Raw genomic sequence first — 20,713 nt, 5'->3', positions numbered from 1 at the left:
TTGGCCAATGAGAAAGTGTTCCTTCAGCTTGTGTGAAATGGTGCAGCAGACCTAAGACATAAATGTTAGCATGAGAACAAAATGGTATATGGAAATGGCAACAGACTAGAAGGTCACAGTCATGCTTGTGGATTGAATGGAGCTCTACCTCATTTAACCTGTCCCATGGAAATGTGGGATTATGGCATAGAGTAGTGTCAGAGTGGAATGCTGTTCAGAGGGGTGATGTACATTCAGTGGGCTGAGTGGTCTGTTTCCGCAAAGTAGGAATTCTATGATTCTATGTTGCATTCTTTCATTTTAATGATCGTTGTACGCTGTATTCTCATCTGCTATCATGAGAGTTATTTTAAAGTAATTTCCTGCTGGTATGACATAAGACTGCATGACCTGAATGGCATATTTTGAAGCTATCCTTGCCTGCTTCCTAGCACACCTTCCCCCCCCGCCATTCCTCTTACTTCTTCCCCTCCCTACCCCACCTTTAAAGAGAAGCAGCAGGCAAGAGAGTTGGGGATTGAAAGATTCAGTGAGAGGGAATATCTAGGAAATCGAGAGATCACACATTGAAAGGAGGTAGCTTCTGGAGTGGCAGAGATTACAAGTAGCAGGGTTAAGCAACAAGAAAGTGAGTTCAGATGCAGGTGAGGCTCTAAGTCAGCAGATCAGTGAAAAGAAGGGACTGCATGTTCGTATGTTAGTAGTAAACGTATGTTGAAGATGGTATGTTGAGGGATAATTTTGAAAAGATGTAAAGGAACAGACAATGTTGAATAATTGTTCATAATTTTATTGTGTTTAGTTTTCATAACCTGTAACCCAAAGCAACATCAGTAAAGTTGTTGAGCAAAACCCTGAGAGATCAAGAATCTTTAAAAGAAACTGCAAGTTTATTTTAAATGCTTTACTCAAAGCATTTTTGAGTAAAGTCCCTACTGATGAGTGCCCACATTTGAAATAGACAATTGACTACATTAGTCTGAATGCAATGTAAATTACCTATTTACATTAGCATTCATTTCAAAGCTGCCATGTATAACATCCGAAGTGCTGTTTATTTCTAGTGAAAACAGTTTTCTTGCTCACCTGTGATATTGTAGGAGTAACATGCACATGAAAATATATTGCATTTTTTAAAGATATGTTTCTATTTTGTGTTTGTAAAGGATTGATACGTTTGATGCTGGCAGTAGCAACAACAGGCAGATTGATCTGGGATGAACAGTGAAACATTCCTTATTCACTAGGGTTCATAGTAGTGTGGTTGCCCCTTGGTAATGTCACTGTGTTAGTAATCCAAAGGCTCAGGCTGGTGCTTTGAGAGTACGGGCTGAAATGCCATCATGACAGCTGGTGCAATTTAAATGGAATGTTAGTATCTGAAATTGAAAGCTAATGTCAATAATAGTAACCCTGAAACTGTCATTTGTTGTAAAATCCTAACTGGTTTACTGTATCCTGATATGCTATAGGAAGAAAATTTGCCAGCCTTAAAAGTTCTTGTCCTAAATGTGATGTCAAACTCACCACACTGTAGCTGATCCTTATTTCCCCTCTGAAATGATGTTTAGAAATGGGCAGCAAATGCCAGCTTTGCCTGTAATACCCACATTTCATTAGAAAACTAAAAAGAAAGCGATTCCCAGCAGCCAGTCCAGTTCTCTCTCCTTCATCCTTGTTTTCCGTTTTCATGTGCCATGATTGCTGTCAATTCAACACTTCTCTCATTTGCTACACATCCCATGGAACTTCTCTAATACACAATTGACAAATAACACTATTCTAGCATCTCCTTTGATATGTAAGTGGAATTGTGTATATTCAATGAAAGAAATGTTATTTCCTTTAAGAAAACTATTAAAACCATCAACATTGACAGAATGAAAATGGATTATTTTATTAATTTTTTGTTTCTTTTTGTTTCAGCACCCAAAGAAGAACCAATCGACTACAGTGTGGAGACACTAATCATTTTTGTAGTTAGCCCAGTTATAGTGCTGGTAGTTTTGTCTGTGGTTGCTGTCTTGATTTGCCGCAAAATTCACCAGAATCGGATGCAACGGCTGCATGCCCATGATGCTGAAAATGGAGCTATTGATGGCCTTATAGCTTCCAATGTGGGAGATAGTACACTAGCGGTAATCAATTCTTTTTTGTTGTTAAACTGTTTTTGAAGCAAATAGCTGTTTCAATATAAAGAGTATGTAGACTGCAGCTGCACTATGAGATGTTAGTTGCTATTTTTTCTATGCTTAGTTCATTCATTTATCAAAATGCATTATTTTAGTCTTCAATATGGAAGGTGTAAATGATGTTAACCAGCAAATGCCATCAGAAAATAAGTTTCAGAGACCATTGTATACTTCGTTTTCTCTATTGTAAAAAGAAACTATCAGGTTTAATTGTGCTCATGGGCAGATAAATCACAAAATGGTGGTAAGAGGGAGTGGAGCTGAACAGGGACCAGAAAGTGAATTTGGGCAAAGGCATGGCAGGTGTCCTAAACAAATATCTGAACATCTGCTTTTGCTAAAGACGGAAATGCCATCAAAGACATGCTCGGAGACGAGGTAATTCTGGCATGTGAAGTGTTTAAGATCGATAAGGTGATGGTACTGGATAGGCTGTCAACTTAAATTTTAATTAGGCACCAGGACCAAATGAGATGCTTCCAAGGATAGCAAAGTAAGTGACTGTGGAAAATGCAGAAGCACTGGTCAAAATTATCCAGGTTTCCTTTGACATAGGGTTGGTGCCAGGGGACTGGAGAAGTGCAGATGTTACACCCTTTTGTAAAGGTTAGCTTGTCAGCTACAGTCCAACCAGTTTAACCTTGGTGGGAAAGATTTGGAAGTGCTAATTCAGCACAAATGAAGTGGTGCCTGGTAAATGTGGGAATTAAGGACTACCAGCACAGAAGTGTTATGGGTAAATTATTGAGCTAACAGCGTGAAGGGTGTAGTGGTGTTCATGTTCTACGCACAGACTTTCGAGAGATACTTGATAAAGGTTTTCACAACAGACTTGTGAACTTAGTTGTGGTTCATGAAGTAAAAGAAACAGTAACAATTGGATATGAAATTTGTGGGTTTCCAGATTGAGGGAAGATTCATAATGGAGTTGCGCAGGGACTGGTTTTAGAAGCTAGCTCTTCCTCCTAATATGTTAATGATCTGTATCTTTGTGTACATGGCGAAAGTTTCGGAGTGATACAAAACTTGTAAATATTGTGAAATGTAGAGGATTGTATAGAGCTCCAAGAAGAAGTAGGATTTTGGAATGAGAATGGACAGGCAGGTAGAAATTTAGAATTAATTCAGAGAAGTGATTTGTTTTGGTAGGAACAACAGAGAGAATAATACAAAATAAAGGGTACAATTCTATAGGTGTATGGGAACAGTGGGACCCAAATGTGAATGTACATAAGTCATTAAAGATGGCACGACAGATTGAGAACACATATTAAGGCAAACAGTATCTCAGCTTTTATTAAGATAGGCATAGCATAGAAAAGTAAGGAACTTGCGTTAAACCTGCATAAAACACGCTTTTGGCCTCAGCTGGAGTATTACATAAAATTTTGAACATCGCAACCTTAGAGTGACTGCAGAAAAGAGTCTCTATCAAAGCTCAGTCAGTACAGAAAAACTAGTGTCTGATGACATCATCCAATTATTAATACACAAGGGTTTAATACCTAGATGCCTATGTGACCTGATGAAAAGTCAAATGAAAGAGCTTGGCACAGGGTGTTACCACCACCTTATCTGGGACAAGTAGAATGCACAATAAATGCTGAGCTAATTAGCCACATCCACATCCAATGAAAGAATAAACAAATTGAGCAAGTATGTCACTTCATGGGAGTAGGGCTTGTTTTCCAAACTTCATTTAATATTGAGGGGCTCTTGGCTGCCAGGCAAACTCTCATTGGATATCTTGCCATCCAAGCCTTCCATTGACTTACTGCCTACAGGAGACTCATTTTGGAACACGTTGCATTGATAATGAGCTAACTATTACAAGGATCACCAGAACTCTTCAGATCTCAAAGCCAACATCTAATATAGTTTCTGTCAGATGTGCCTTGAGTTTAGAAAACATTCTGTGTGTAATTTTTTCAAGCTACATTGAAAAATATAGTTAAGTAGATTTATTTAGAAAATTTATGATTTTACACTATTTACAAGAAATTGACAGTCCTTCAACTTTCAATTATATGCAGTGTAGTTTTCAAATGTGGCCAACACTTGGTATCAAGCAGTTTGATTTGACTTTTCATCTTCTCAGGTAAGACATCTAGGTGTTAAAACACTTCTCAATTAATAATTGGATAATAGAATCTGACACTGGTTTTCTCATCTGCATTGGCTCAACTTTCATAAAGACTTTATATTTCATACCTTACATGCTTACTTTCACAATTGTTTCGAAGTTCTTGCAAAATCATCTAATTAAGATACTGAAATTAGTTGTACTATTTAATTTTCACTTCAATTTTGGCAAAGATGAGATATGGATAGAGAGGGATCAAGCATGGAATAAGTTTTTCAGAAATCGTACTTTCTATTCAGTTATTTCTTGGCAACTGCACAGTACTGGTCTGTGAACAATATTGCCTTTTTAAAAATCAATTTATGTCATGCTACATTAATCTCTTTCTTTAGGTGGCCTTCCCAATTTCTTCTGAGTCCCTGACACAACGTAAACTATCTTCAAAGAGAACAATTGTGAAAATATCATTTAGGCCAGACTTCAGATGTGACTCTAAACTGTTTTACTAGACACTACTGATTGTCACTTCTATGTTGTTTTTTGTTCTTTATTCTTAGGATTTGCTTGATCACTCTCGTACATCAGGCAGTGGATCAGGTTTGCCGTTCTTAGTACAACGCACAGTTGCCAGACAAATCACTTTGATGGAATGTGTCGGTGAGTAAAGCAAGGTGCAGCTTAGATCATAAGACCAGAAGAAATAGGAGCAGGAGTAGGTCGTTCAGACTCTTGAGCCTGTTCTGCCATTCAGTCACATTACAGCTGATCTGACATTCTTTGGCTCCACTTTCCTGCGTTTTCCTGTAACCTTCTACTCCCCTGCTGATCAAGAAACTATTTAATTTGAGCAATGTTTTTGACTGTGCCAGTAGGCAAACAAGAAAATGGACATTTCAGTTAGTTTGCTGGATTAGCAAACTGTATTGTTATTTTCTGTTTTGTTGATGACAGACTTAATTGTCACTTTCACTCGTTTTCAAAATGAGTTGGGACGCAGGATATTGTCCAGAAAAAAAGTGTGAACAATTCTAACAAAGTGCAAAGTGATTAAAGGATAGAAAGACTAGGTTTTTTGGTATTAGAGTTGTAAAATATTACAGTAGCTCCACTGAAATTCTGCAAAAATGATTGACACAGTAGACAGGAATTTCCTGAAACAACTCCAGTTTCAAAAGCTTTTGCTTTTCCTTATAAAATGACCAAATGTTTGCCGAAATCTATGATTTTGTTTTAACATGCCAAGTATCTAGAAAAAAAATTACCTGATACGAATAAACACAAAATTATCAAATTAGAAAGGCAAATGTGTTTATACATTAAAACAACCTTCAACATATTAACCATTTAAGAAGTGTTATAATCCAGACAGTAAAGCAAAACACCCAGCAGACAAATATTTACATTAAGGTTTCCTTGCTCGACTAATGAAGAAACTTGTGGGTAGAGCAACTGAGCAAGCAAAATTGCAAGGTTCGCTGAAATACTAAACTAATCAAGCTTGAACTGTTGATAATTTGTAACAGTTTGCAATGCACAAATACAAAACTCTGCAAATTTTTTTTTGTATGTATCTTCAAATCATGAACCGTGGAACAGCTTATCTTTAGAAATCATAGCAACAGAGATTTTAAAAATGATTGTATTGTGAAAACTGTAATGGTAATATGTAGTCAAAGCTAAAGGTGATATAGCAGATGCCAAATGTCAAACATATGTTAAGTTATCAGTTGTAAATTGTTGGTTCCTCAAAATAATCAGGATAAATCGTTAAATATAACGGTTAAAAAGTCAGCTGAATCTCCCAACCAATTTGCAGGGCAAGTGAACAGTTAGTACACTGAATAGATACAATATCATCAAGAGAATAAAATGTTCCAAAACTGTTAGAAACTGAAATAATGTTTGTGGGGTAAAATGCAAAATATTTACTTAGATGGGGCAACAGGTTTACGTATTATAGTACTTGTGTATTAGGTCTAGGCACAGTGCAATATTGATGTGTTATAGATACAATAAGATAACTGTGCCAAGTTTGAAAAACTGCTAGAATGCAAGTTACTATGTTTACCAACTGGCTTATTTATTTTAGATCTACATTTTGCTTTTGCCCAACTGTATCTAAACATGCTGTTTGTTTTCCCCGTACCTCTTAATCTCATAATTTGCTTGATGTTTTTGTTGAATTCATCTTTATTTACAAAATTATTGAGCAAAACTGAGAACTAGAAAATTTGAGGTAAATTGACAAGATATTTATGTGGAAAACTGTAATTTTTTGATCAAATGTTTTCATCTTGTATTGTTGGTTCAGTCTAAAGAGCTCAAAGGAATTATGCTTCCTTTACCTATACACTACAAATTTCTGCATCACAAAATGTAGCCAAACAACTATTTTTTAAAAAGTTCCCTTTTTCTCCTCCACCTTAAACAGGAAAGGGTCGCTATGGAGAAGTTTGGAGAGGCCAGTGGCAAGGAGAAAATGTTGCAGTGAAAATCTTCTCATCTAGAGATGAAAAATCTTGGTTTCGAGAGACTGAAATTTATAATACTGTTCTTCTTCGCCACGAGAATATATTAGGTAAGAAATAGTTTGTATATACCCTTAGTTTTAATGCATATTGTGAACTTCAAACAGATTTTTATTACTGATATAAATATCAATAAACCAAGTTAGACATCAAGTAAAAGGAGAGGAAGATGCTTGTTGCTTTCGATGAATATTCATTGCCACCAACTTGTGAGAATACCCACTAAGTAGCTAACTTCATTTATAAAAATGAAAACAAAATGCTGTAAACACACAGCAGGTCAGACAGCATCTGTGAAGAGAACTGGAGACACATTTGCATGTGTGGCAGCTGAGGTAGTTGAAATCTAAGCCATAATGCTAGCATAATTAACAATATGAACCAAAAGGTGTTAAAATCACAACACTAGTGCACTTTCAAACATAATGGCAACCCAGCATACAGTGAAACAGCAATTAAAACAACACATTATTAGCTGTGGCCCACTACAAATGGCTAGCTCAGACATAATGGTTTTAAGCGGAGGCCTCTTCCAGAGGTCCCCAGCATCACAGATGCCAATCTTCGTCCAATGAGATTTACTCCGTGGATGAACACAGTGGAGCGTACAAACATTATGGCAATGTTCCTGAAATGTGTGCTCCACAATTAGCCAAGATGATGTGGGAGAACTCTCCACTGCCTGGAGTCATAAGCAGCACAAAGGAAGATAGTTGTTGTTGGAACTCAGACTTCTCAGTTCCAAGACATCTCTGCAGGAGTTCCTCAGGGTATTGTCCCAGGCCCACATATTTTCTGTTGTATCATCAGTGACCTCCCCTCCATCATAACGTCAGAGGTAGGAATGTTTGTTGCTGATTGCACAATGTTCACACCATTTTTGCATCTCCTTACATACTGAAACAGTCTGTATCCCCAAGTGCTGCAAATACTAGACAATATCCAGGTATGGGCTGACAGGTGGCAAGTAATATTTACAGCATGAATGCCAGTCAGTTACCCTGTCCAACATGAGAAAATCTAACCAAACCCATGACATTCATTAGCATTATTATTGCTAAATGCCCCCACAGTATACCCTGGGGTTACCATTAACTAGATATTTGATTGGTCTAGTCATGTAAACCTTCTGGCTAAAAAATCTGGTCAGGGCCTAGGACTCCTACACTCTCACTGCCTGACTCCCCAAAGCCCGGACAACATCTATGTGGCGCAAAGACAGAAGTGTGATGGAATACTACCCACTTGCCCAGATGAGTGCAACTCCAGCAACACTCAAGCTTAACACCATCACCATAAAGTAGCCCACTTAATTGGAAACACTTTCGTAAACAATCACTCCTTTCACCACCTGCATTCAGTAGCGGTAGAGTGAACCATCTGTAAGATGCACTGCAGAAATTCACAATGGTTCTTTAGACAGTATCTTCCACGCCTACGACTACTGCCATCTAGAAGGACAAGGGCAGCATGTACATGGAAGCACCCCCACCTGCAGGTTCACCACCAAACCAATCATCATACTGCATGAGAAATATATGGTTGTTCCTTTAATGTCACTGGGTCACAGCCCTGGAACTTCCTCCAGAGTAGCATTGCAGGGCTGCTTATGCCAAATGAACTGCAGCGATTCTAGAAAACAGCTCACTACCACCTTCTGAAGTGTAACTAATGTTGAGCAATAAATGCTGGCCTGCCAATTCATTGATATCGGAAGAATGATGTTTTTAAAGAAAAATGTAGTAGAAGAAAGATCCTCAAGGGGCTGTAAGTTTTCTGCACCATATGCTATACAACTGGAGATAACCATGCAATCCATCTCTTAAGATTTGAATATTCTGTGCATAAAGCATGATAACTTTGACCTACACTATAGGCATCTAGCCCAATAAACAATCCCTACCAAGAATGAAACCTAACAGTAAGCAAGTAGAGATAGTAGGAACTGCAGATGCTGGAGAATCTGAGATAACAAGGTGTAGAGCTGGGTGAACACAGCAGGCCAAGGAGCAGGAAGGCTGATGTTTCGGGCCTAGACTCTCTGAAGAAGGGCCTAGGCCCGAAGTGTCAGCCTTCCTGCTCCTCTGATGCTGCTTGGCCTGCTGTGTTCATTCAGCTCTACACCTTGTTATTCTCAGCAAGCAGGTAGGTACAAGAATAAGCACAAAATAAAAGTGCAGGTGTCTTGAATAAACAAGGCACAGCACTTCGTGTGTACCTATGGAAATTCAAAGCCTAACCCAGCAAACCATATCTTAAAATCTAATATGGTGCAGGTCTCTGGCAGCAGTACATTACATAGAAGTAAGTTGGAAGGCTGGGTATGAGGACTAGCCTTGAGTCAGAGTGGATTACTTGAGCAAAATAGAGAGTTATATGTTGGACAGGAGAGAGCAATAATGAACCCAACACTGAACTCCACAGTTTGCATCCTTCCAATCCAAAAAAAATTGTTTAACTAATTTCTTGTCTAACTAGCACATTTTCCTTCACATCTTGTGGCTTAATTGTACGGTCCTCTCTTATCCAAAAGTTGTGGTTCTGAAAATTACAATTTTAACTGAAATGAATTAAAGTGAACCATTGATATCAAGGCTAATACTGAAGTTAGGTTGCATAGTATTGTCCTTAGCCAGGCTGAATCACTTGTGCCTGTCATCCAGATGGTGAGGGGAAGGGAGGCATAGTTAGGGCCCTGCAGCTGTCTGGATTGCTCCAGGGGACAGTGGTACTCAGAATTGAGAGGAGGCATAGTGGCGTCCCAACAGTCATTGCCAGGCAATTTCTACAAAGTGCCAGCCAAACCACAGCTCCGGCAGGCAGCCTGGCACCTAGTAAGTGTGGGTTTCCTGGTACAGGTGTCTAGCAACAGTGCATTATGTGGAGAGAGCACAAGTTGGACAGCTGGGTATGGAGAGCAGCCTCAAGTCAGTGTGCAGTGCTCAGACAAAATGGCACCAATAAGGCCAGGAGCAATAAATCTTATGATATTTCAGGTCCCAATAATTTAGCAGTATGAGGAGAAGCAATGAAGAAAACAGAGTCTTCAGTTAACATTGTGATCTTTATACTCCATTTCAAGATAGCATCTTTGTACAGTAATTGAACTCATGCAAGTTGGTTCATTATTATATTACTTCCGTTTTCAGTGTTAAGGTCCGTGATTGGAAACAAGCTAGTTGGGAATTTTAAAAACTGTCGGAAGATCAAAAAATGAAGTAGAGATACAATAAGAAAAGATAAAAAGAAAATAAATTTAACATCTTCCTCTGGTGTCAGAAAGGTTCAGTTAAATGAATGAAGAAAGTAAGAAAATACACCATAGTTTGCAAATGTTTTCATCTATTTGACAGCAAAACAGTGTTGTTAGTATAGGGATGTAATGTGGTATTCTGCAGTGGTATGTTTATTTTTAAATAATTTGCATCTTAATTGCATTCATATTGCCTTCTATTTCTACACGTTTTTCCAAGAATTAAAAGCAACCATAATCCTCCATTTGGACTTTTTTTAGGTTTCATTGCTTCTGACATGACATCAAGGAATTCTAGCACCCAGCTTTGGCTCATCACACATTATCATGAGAACGGTTCACTGTATGACTATTTACAGCGAAATGCAGTGGACACTGTAGTTTGCTTAAATTTTGCTTTAAGTATAGCCAATGGCCTGGTGCACATCCACAATGAAATTTTTGGAACTGAGGGAAAGCCTGCGATTGCTCACAGAGACCTGAAAAGCAAAAATATCTTAGTAAAAAAGAACCTGCACTGTTGCATCGCTGATCTCGGTGAGTACTAACCCTTCAACCTTTTCATTCTCAAAGAAAGATTGATTTGGCATGCGTGCCCTGTTAATTAACATGTCTTTTTGTAGGGTTAGCAGTGATGCACTCCCAAACCAACAATCAGTTAGATGTTGGGAATAATCCTAAAGTGGGTACCAAACGGTATATGGCTCCAGAAGTACTTGAAGAATCTATTCAAGTTGACTGTTTCGATGCATACAAACGTGTGGACATCTGGGCATTTGGACTTGTATTGTGGGAAGTGACTAGGAGGACATTCAGTAATGGTGAGTGTTATTAAACTATTATTTTGCACATACCTGTTCAATTACAAGGCTAAACTTGTAATTCACATTGAGTTCAAGTAAAATGAACCAATTTAAATGCTAACTCTTTTGCTTTAACTACACCAATAGTCCAGTGTTTAAAAATATTTCATGTTTAACTTTTATTTAGTTTTCAGAGTTGCAGTATAAATAGTAGCCTTCTCAATAGTTTAAAATTTCAGACAAGATGTTTCTACCTAATGTCTGTAACTGGGATGAATTCTAAAAAATCATCTTCTTGAAGGAACTTGTGGCTGTTAACAGCGACTGACCTTAAGGATTCCAGCTCTTCTTCCACCACTACCACTGAAAATTCACTAGTTCCTCCTTGGCTTTGGCTCATAATGTTGAGTATGGGATGCATACCTGGACCAGGGTGACTTGCAAAAGAGCAGATATAGTCTCAAAAGATATTGCTTTTCTGGGTTCTGGAATATTACAAATATGAAGCAAGGGCTTACCCAGTGGCTGTTTCTGCATTCAGCATGTTTAAGTATTTAATTGAAGAATGGCTGCAGTAAAGAAAGAGAGAATCTCATTTGTACAGCAATTTTTTGTGTCTCCAGGATATCCCAAAATGCTTTGTAGCTTGCTGAATTACTTTTCAGTATTTTTTTTAAAAATCCTTATGTAGGGTACAGGCATTGCTGCCAAAGTTAACATTTATTGCTCAACACTAAATACTGCACAGAAGGTGATGGTGGGCTGCTACCTTGAACCTCTACCTTCTAAGGGAGTAGGTGCACCCACAGTGCTATTTAGAAAGAAGAGTTGTGACATTGAAAAAAAATCACCCAGGCTTGCACATAGTAAGGTCCCATAAAGAGTAATTTTATAATTAGATAAACTATTAGTGATAATGTTTGAGAGTTAAATATTGGTCAGGGTGCGAGGGAGCCAAAAATGATGCAGAGCGATTGATATTGACAGTCTTGGAACACAATCTTTACGCATCCACGCGTGTGCAGTTCTGGTTGGTGTTAGCAATTGAAAACTGGTCTCATTTTCTTCAGATTAAAGATCAGTTTTGGGATTTCTAGTGTAGTCTAGGTGCAATCACCCCAACGCGGCACAAAATTCAAATCAGATTTGTGTTTGTGTAATTATCCTGAGTAGATGAGCCACTGAATGATTAAAGTGACTCTGTCATTGAAAACTGTGGAAGTATCTGTTCTGTCCTTGGCAGCTGTCCTTGTTTTAAAGAAGGGGCATATCAGTGGTACTTTGTAATGTAATATCTTTCCGCCTTTTGGTTCAGACCAAATGTTAGCTCCAAGTTGTAAGTCATTAGAGAACACCAAGATCATCGCTGTATTGTGATTAGATGTTGGAGGACCGCCACTTAAGCTGAGCTGCTATTGGTAGATCTTTATGCTGGCTTCAGCCTAATGCCAATTTAGTGTCCAGCCATTCAGATCTGTGATGACTGCAAATACCCAGGCCAGCGTGTTCAGAATGACTGTAGAAGGTGGAGGAAGGAACACAAGTCAATTGGATCTGCTTTGTGAAGAGGACTCTCCTGGATTGCTGTGGGTTCCAAGTAGTGGGTATCTTTGGTCTGCAGGATTTCCCAGCTGCGTATATTTCAGTGCCTTCTGGGGCATGAAGTAATGTGCACAACATCTGAAGGTATTTGAGGAGCAAGGAGGTGAGAGCCCTGTTTCTGTCTTGTCTGAGGCACCATTGTTCTTCTGCCCAGCCCAGAGGAGCTAGATTGTTACAATCCGTATGTACAATCCTATGTCCCAGCAGCAGATGTCCTGACCTTCCTAGGAAAGTGCATAGAGCTTGAAGGGGGCAGCACGGATGTAGTCAACATTTTTGGAATCTGGACCAGCACACCGAAGGTCAAGATGTCTCTGAAGGTGGATGCCAGTGGAAACATCCTTCTTCTGCCCACTAGCTTTACTATTGGATGGAGCCAAGGCCACTTAATACATACGTGGGACAGCCTGGAGTGTGGCAGACCTGCGGTAGGTCAAGGCTCATGGAAACTGAACAGCAAAGTGACCCTCTACAGGACCTGTAAATGGGAGAGGCACCTGATCATGGACTGCAAAGAGACCACGTGCTTTCACCTGTGTTGGGATGGACGCCATATGTACAAAGCCTGATCAAGATGTTGTTGCAGGTGGGGTGTGTGTGTGTGCGCGCATGTGTGTTGGGGGTAGCGTCACATAGGCACACATGGCCTGTAGTGGCGAAACAAACAGTGGACCATAGAAGGATGTAAGATACCGCCCTCCGGTAAGACAGTAGAGAAAAAGGACAATAAAATGTGAGGCTGGATGAACACAGCAGGCCAAGCAGCATCTCAGGAGCACAAAAGCTGACGTCAGCTTTTGTGCTCCTGAGATGCTGCTTGGCCTGCTGTGTTCATCCAGCCTCACATTTGATTATCTTGGAATTCTCCAGCATCTGCAGTTCCCATTATCTCAGAGAAAAAGGACAGTCAGAAGGAAGACGAGACTTGCAAGAAAAGGAAGGAAGATGCTCCAGAGAGTGATAAACTGACTGAACCTCCACCTAAGAATAGTCAATGGAGGAGGAAACAATGAACAAACAGGGTGTGTGGCAGGTGGTGAAGAGAAACCCCAAAAGGAAAGCCCTTCAGTCACAAAGGCCACCACAAGCCAGCAGCAGAGGGAGCAAAGGACACACAGGCAACTCCAATGCACTTTCCTCTCTGCAAAGATTGTATTGAAATGACTTGGAAACTTGTATATGCTTACAGATGATTTCATGAATATAGTATTTTTGTTAAATAAAAACATTCTTTGAGCAGTTCTTTAGAACGGTCTAGAAAGCACATGATGCTGCTTTCCAACTTCACATTTCACAAACACTACAGAATAATATTCGACTAGACTGTGGACTTATTCACAATTGTTTTACATCATCAAACAGCAGGTTAAACTGGATGAATTGCCTCACCCGAATTCTGAGGCATTGCCCACTTTAAGAACCTGGGGATTAACCCGCTGTGAGAACCCTGAGGCCAGGGATGTCACCTCTGTGTGAATGGTGTGGGGCAGGAAGAACACAGCAGGTCAGGCAGCATCACGCAAACAGGAAAGTTGACATTTCAGGTCAGGACCCTGATGAAACACTCCTAGTTCCTGTTCCTGTTCCTGGTTTTCGGTCCTCTGATACTATCTGACCTGCTGTGTTCCTCCACCTCCATACTATGTTGACTCCAAGATCTGCAATTCTTGCTATCACCCCATGTGAATCCCAGGCACCTGGTGCGTCACCTGCTTTCAGATCCCCTGGGGTTAGGTCACTGCTCACGGAGAGAATCTTCCTGGTTTTTCCCAACTTGAGAACATTGGAAACTGAGGCTTCAAGCACTTGGAGAACCTTGTGACGTCACACACCATTGGACTTTTTGGGTTTGCCCTATGCTATTGAAACTAGGAGTGCTCAGAAGTTTAATTCTTCCTGCTTTTGTAGGTATCGCTGAAGAGTATAAACCTCCATTCTATGATCTGGTACCGAATGACCCTAGCTTTGAAGATATGCGAAAAATTGTATGTGTGGAACAGCAAAGACCAAATATTCCGAACAGATGGTTCTCGGATCCTGTGAGTTTGATACAATTTTTTATAAGGTTTTGGAAATGGAGGAGGAAGCAAAAAAAAGATCAGTAGCTCGGGTTGTGGGTGTTGAGGTTGGTTGGCTCGCTGAGCTGGTTTGTTGGTCTGCAGGCGTTATTGTTATCGTGTTTGGTAATGCTGCACTGAGGGTGTAACCAAGCACAGTAAAGAAACGTCTGCGGAACAACAAACCAGCTCGGTGAGCCAACCAACCTCAACACATTTTTTTTAACATGCTGTTATTTGTTAATATACTGTTTCATTCTAGAGTTTGTGATCTTACTATAAGTCTGTTGTATCTTCATAACTTCCACTATTCATGCCTACCCTGGGGTGTAGTCCACGTGCACCAACAGAGACAGGGAAGTTTATGTAGATACCTGTTTCTGGTACTTGAATAATTTTGCTAAGCCAAGCTGTCTCTCTGTAGGTTCGATAACCAGCTCAGCCACGACAGGCAAATTTTTCTATAATGCTGAAGCTTCATTAATGACACTGATCTCCCTAGAGCACAACGCGAGGTGGTAGTCTATCCACCTCTTGAATGGTTTGCTACAGTTCATGAAGACTTCCCAAGTCTTTGGGTTCAATGAAGGCATTTTCTCTACTCATGGACCTGTTGCCTTTTTGATCACTTTGTATGTGCCTCTGATATTCCTTGTGCTGAAGGACATCCTGAGTACTCTGGCAGCACTCTTGAGTACTGCATACTCATCAGTGAATGGTGTACTGCCTCGCGGTTCATTAGACTTTACTTCAAGCAGCTGTTTCTCACTTGAATCTCTCTCATAACTGAAGTTAAGCAGTCTGCTGTCATTAATGACAACTCGCATTGCAATGATGTTAGCCTCAAAGTAGTAAATAATATTCCAGTCTTCGCACATATTGAGAGTGCAGTACTGTGTCTCAAAGTATTTTACATTTCACTTCTCCACTCTTTGTGAGAAGGATGGAGGGCCCCTGTTCAATCCAGCTGAGGATCTGTTGGTTTTTCACTGAGTAGACAGTGTGGCTGATATTGATAATAGGATGGCATTTCTCCTTTGAATTATAATGCTTCAAGAATTGAACATCAGTGAGTGATGATACCACTGTCAGTGATGTGTTAGCTGTACATGTTGAGAGTGCTGTTCAGTGATCCACGTCTGGTTGCCATTCAGATGCTGCTGGAGCCAGTGTCCTGATGTTGAATAAATCCAGAGCAAGGGTTCTTGGGCACAATAGGAGTGTTCCTACCTCTGACACCTGTAACTGAGATATGAAGATAATTGACATTGAAGCTGACAATTGGAAGACAATCACTGGCAGTCTTGTGCTCTGGAAGCTAACGGATTGGAAAGGCTGAAGCTAGGCTCAGCTAACCAAGAAGCAGGCACAAAGAAAACAGAAGCCAAGAAATCTTGGACTTCTTGGTCCGCTGTCTTCCTCTGCAACAAATGTGACAGAGAATACTGGACTAAATTATGGCTCTGAAGCCCCCAGCAGGCAAGGTTTAACACAGTGGTGCCCACTATGGCACAAGCCCTTATCTTACCTAATGGATAGCTGCTACTAATCTCCTCCTGAATTGCCTTGATGGTCCTTTCTACCTTCTGCCTTCACATCTATGGAATCTCACTGAAGCCCAAGTTTTCCTTGTTTTGATTCTATTAAAGAAACGTCCAAGGTACTGAATTGGATGATCAGCTTTGATCGTATTGAATGGTGGAGCAGGCTTGATAGGTCAAATGGCCTACATTATATATTCTATGCTTCTAAATTGTCTCCCCATGATTATACATATTATAATGTTCCTATTGGTCAATTTTGTTTCCCCTGATTCTGCTACCTTTGACATCCTGCGCCGTCCCAGATCAATGTAATAATGCAAATAGGCTTGCATTTATTTTAGGGTTCTTTTGCATGACCCAGGTGGAGCATATGCCTAGCATGGCTGACTATTATTTCGAGTGCAGCAGCAAATTTTAAAGGGACTGCTTAGTCCTATAAAGAAATTAGGATTTTTTTTAAATAACAGAAAATGCTGAAAATACTGAACAGGTCAGGCAGTATCTGTACAGTGTCAGACAATGTTAATGTTTCATGTTAATTACTTCTCATGCAGAAAGTCTTTTTAAAATCTTCCCCTTTGGTAGAACACAGGAGTTCTACTCCACATCACTTCTGTAGGCTACTGCTGACCTTTTTCAGCCATTCTGCTTCTCTGTCACACATTGCATGGTTCTCAGGACAGATCATGAAATTCAGTCTATGTCCTATTTGTTCCTAATGGAGAGTAACTAGAAAGCAATCAAACTGAGACCCACAGTAACATTCCCAATGTTTAACTCACCTTTTGATTAGCTGTTCAACTTCAAGTGCCACTCCCTACACTATGCTGCTGGATTCCATACCCAATCTGCTGCTGTTATACAGCAAATTTGAAGACTTGCAAAGGGGGAGCAAATACAGAAAAGTGACTCTGAGAGTCTTTTTAACTTCCCACTACATGTTATGCTACAAATTTTGAATGAGCCTCAGTGTTTTCCTAGTGGTTTGCAACTTAGTTTTCCTGTAAAACGTATTTTTTTTAATATAATATTACTCACTATCATTTGTTTCAGACTCTGTCTGCTCTTGCCAAGTTGATGAAGGAGTGTTGGTACCAAAATCCCTCTGCACGGCTGACTGCATTACGCATCAAAAAAACTTTAGGAAAAATAAGCAATTCACTAGAGAAGGTGAAAATGGACTGCTGAATGGAAAATGAGCACTCATTTTACCACTGTTTGACAAGTATAACTGGATCTGCAGGAGGGCAGGAGAAGCAGATTTCAAACTGTCCATTTTTCTGTTTTTGCAGTCTACTCTTGGACATTATTGAGAAGTGGCAACAGGGATGCTATGGTTTGAAATGCCAGATGGATCATTGTCTTTAAGCAAACCCATCACTCAACAATGGCTGCTGCTCTTGATTCAAATTAAATCAAGCCGCAGTTTCATGTTCACTGGGTGCTCACTAAATTTCGGTTCTGTTTGGAAGAGGAGGTTTTGCACTAAATTTTGTTTTTATTTTTGCATTGCTGTACATTATCAAGTATGTTGCAATAGCCCTGACCTGTGTATTGATCTTAAGCCTGTAAAATAGCATGACATTTTTCATTTGATGAGGTAAAATTTAGTTGTTTTGTTACAAGAGATACTTGAACCATTCAATGGTTATTGTATTTGAATATGAAAGTGGTCCTATCTTTTATGTGAAAGTAGGACATATTCACCAACTGCTAATGGTGGTGCCTTTGCATTTATGAGCTACAGTTAACTTGCTTAAGATTCATTTAAACAATTATCTTAAGTACTTTCCACAATAGTGTGTGTATCTGTTTAAAACTGTTTGTTCAGATTGTATGCCTTGACTTTATTGTTGTACGCAAGATTTAAAGTTATTTTTTATACCATATTTTATCATGTTAGGAAGTAACATTCTTGTCATTTTGATTTGCTGTTTTGAACTTGAATGTTTCCAGAAGAAAGAAGCATAGGAAACAAGTCTTTGTTGTAGTTAATCACATTTGAAAAGAAAACAGATCCTCTAAATATGCAAATACTCTGTTATTTAACTTCTTCATGGGCAAAACACTATTGTGATCTGTGTACTTTCCTTGAACGTTGATTGTGCTGAGTAGAGGAAATAATGAAATTACTGACTTTTATCATGCACAAAAAGCCAGAACACTAAAAACTCTCTAGGGACGAATGATAGAAACCAACATTAATTATTTGCCAGCACACTCATTGAAAAATAAGGAAATTAATCACAAAAGTACTTAAAATTGTGACTTCCGCTGAAGAGAACAGTTTCCCTGAAATACTGTAACACTAACTAGATGTGTCTTTAATGTAAATATATGGAGCCTGCTTTGCCTTTTGTTGTTGTTTTAATTTGTGCAATAGGCGGAACAGAGCACTCGATTTATTATGTAGTTTTAAACAAAAGGGCTTATTGCATTATTTTATAAGTGAAAGTATGTTGCATTTGTAGACAAGATTTTAATTATTTCATTTGGGACATCTGTTCAGCTTTACCATTTGGTGAATTATGCAACAAATAGCTATACCATTCTTACGCTGTACTACTTCCCAGTACTTCAGTGTAGTTCAGTTTCTGAAACAGCAATAATTGAATATTGAAACTTAGTATTCCTGCAATTGTTTACGCACAGCAAAAGCATTATCTTAACCTATGACTGCAGTGACACAATTAAAATCTTTCACTACACTCTACTTCGTTGCAGTACGTATTTAACAGTAACTCCTTAAAGCAACAGGTATTTATGAATGAGCAATATTAAGGCTATTACGTCACATGCATTTTTAGCAGTTTTGCATTATATGATGAAACAATTATGATTTAAATTTAGGTGTTCATATATGGAGAATATTGTTTTAGCCTTAATCCTTAGAAGACTGGTGCAGTTTTTCACTGTTTTAATAATACGTCAATTTCAAAGTTTTTCATTTAATTCAGAGAAAAAAAAACTAATAAAGGGATGTCCTGTGTGTTCTTCACATCAGTCTTTGTTTCTATCTTTTAGCGTCAGATGCCTTGACAAGTCACAATGTAATAAGATTCAAATAATGATATTGGTAGGAGTCAGTTTGAGACTTAGAAAAAGCTACATCATAAACAGCCATTCTGGAAGACTTGTGAAACAGAACATATGCAAGCAACAGAAAAGCACATGGTAAAATCAGTTAGCAGGTGCAATCCTAGGTTATCATTCAAGTAAAATTCAAGGGCGGCATGGTGGCTCAGTGGCTAGCACTGCAGTCTCACAGCACCAGGGACCCGGGTTCAATCCCAGCCTCGGGTAACTGTGTGGAGTTGGCACATTCTCCCCGTGTCTGCGTGGGTTTCCTCCGGGTGCTTCGGTTTCCTCCCACAGTCCAAAGATGTGCAGGCTAGGTGGATCGGCCATGCTAAATTGTCCATAGTGTTCAGGGGTGTGTGGTTTATAGGGGAATGGGGTTGGGTCTGGGTGGGATGCTCCAAGGGGCGGTGTGGACTTATTGGGCCGAAGGGCCTGTCCCCACACTGTAGGGAATCTAATCTAATCTAAACTTAAATCAATAGTCTGGGTCCCCAGAACATTACCTGGGTCTTTAGATAAAGAGTGTAATGATGACCCCATTAGGCCATTGCCACACCTTTATAAGTTGTATTAATATTACAATTATACATTATAGTAACTTGTATTTCAAGTACTGGAAAAATGTGCTAGACATGTCATTTTGGCAATTCAAATGTGTGTCCCATATTACTTTTAAAATAAGCATCTAAAGTTTATGCATCGAGAAGTGCAAATGCATAATTTGTTAAAAATGGCAAAACCTGTTGTTCAGGCCATTTAAAAGCGCAACGCCAGCTGTAGCGTTTTATTTTAGAGGGGCAGAATCAAGCAGTTGCGGTGAGAGAACATGTTTTTTTATTGATGAAAATATCAAATATTATGGAAATAAGGGTGCAATGCAACAAATCAGTAGCTTTAGAAGTGCATGGCTCATGGAGGATCGGGGCTAAAGAGTTGGGAGTATGAAAGTGGATGGTGTTTTCCAGCATGGAACGGAATGAAGTTGTGTTGGAATGTGGATGGGAGGCGTACGTGAAGAGTGCAAGTATGCAAATGATACAATGGGATTAGTGTGTCTATGTGAGATTGGAAGGAAAAGGGGATGGTTTTGATTTTGTCCTGGGGATTTTACATGGCTACAGTAAGAGTGCAATGAATCCAGAGGGGAGAGTGCGTGCTGTGTTAAAAATGGAGGTTAAAATCACCAAGGATTTGGTACATTTTGTTGATAGAAGAAAGCAGTGAAGCTATTATTAAATTTTTGTGGTAGTTGGGAGTGTGGCAGAGAACAATTTTGAATTTGAGGTGAGGGCGCAGTATATTGTGAAATAGTCAAATGAGGAAGAAGTTTCAGAGAAATGAGGTCAGGCTGAGGTGTGATCAAGTGTCATTGTTTTAGAACATCAGAGACCATTTAGCTAAGATCATTCTAGCTCTTGAAAGGATACTTAATTTAGTCTCAATCCTTTGCACTTTTAAGATTTTTCTTAAACGAATATATGTATACTTAATCTTTATGATTTTGCAAAGAAGCTCATCAAAATGCAAATGAAAGTGCTTTAGCAGCCGCACTGGCTTTCCCTGGGAATAC

General features: G+C 39.3%; 1 protein-coding gene across 10 annotated transcripts in view; it reads left to right on the top strand.

Moving 5' to 3' along the window:
* The window catches only part of LOC125451631 (activin receptor type-1-like), a 57,818-nt gene extending 38,758 nt beyond the window's left edge, over positions 1–19,060 (top strand). For 9 of the 10 annotated variants that reach the window (XM_048528986.1, XM_048528981.1, XM_059645831.1 and 6 more), the window contains 7 exons: positions 1,927–2,138; positions 4,833–4,932; positions 6,707–6,853; positions 10,318–10,593; positions 10,680–10,877; positions 14,370–14,500; positions 17,116–19,060. In XM_048528986.1, the coding sequence (XP_048384943.1) occupies positions 1,927–2,138; positions 4,833–4,932; positions 6,707–6,853; positions 10,318–10,593; positions 10,680–10,877; positions 14,370–14,500; positions 17,116–17,250 (1,199 nt within the window). In that variant the 3' untranslated portion in view covers positions 17,251–19,060. The remainder of the gene's footprint in view (positions 1–1,926; positions 2,139–4,832; positions 4,933–6,706; positions 6,854–10,317; positions 10,594–10,679; positions 10,878–14,369; positions 14,501–17,115) is intronic. The other variant, XM_048528984.1, reaches the window with a different exon arrangement.
* The last annotated feature ends 1,653 nt before the right edge of the window (positions 19,061–20,713 follow it).

The sequence above is a fragment of the Stegostoma tigrinum genome, chromosome 5, assembly GCF_030684315.1.
Source record: "Stegostoma tigrinum isolate sSteTig4 chromosome 5, sSteTig4.hap1, whole genome shotgun sequence".
Lineage (NCBI taxonomy): Eukaryota > Metazoa > Chordata > Chondrichthyes > Orectolobiformes > Stegostomatidae > Stegostoma > Stegostoma tigrinum.
The sequence above is the reverse complement of the archived record's forward strand: the minus strand, read 5'-3'. Positions and strand labels throughout refer to the sequence as shown.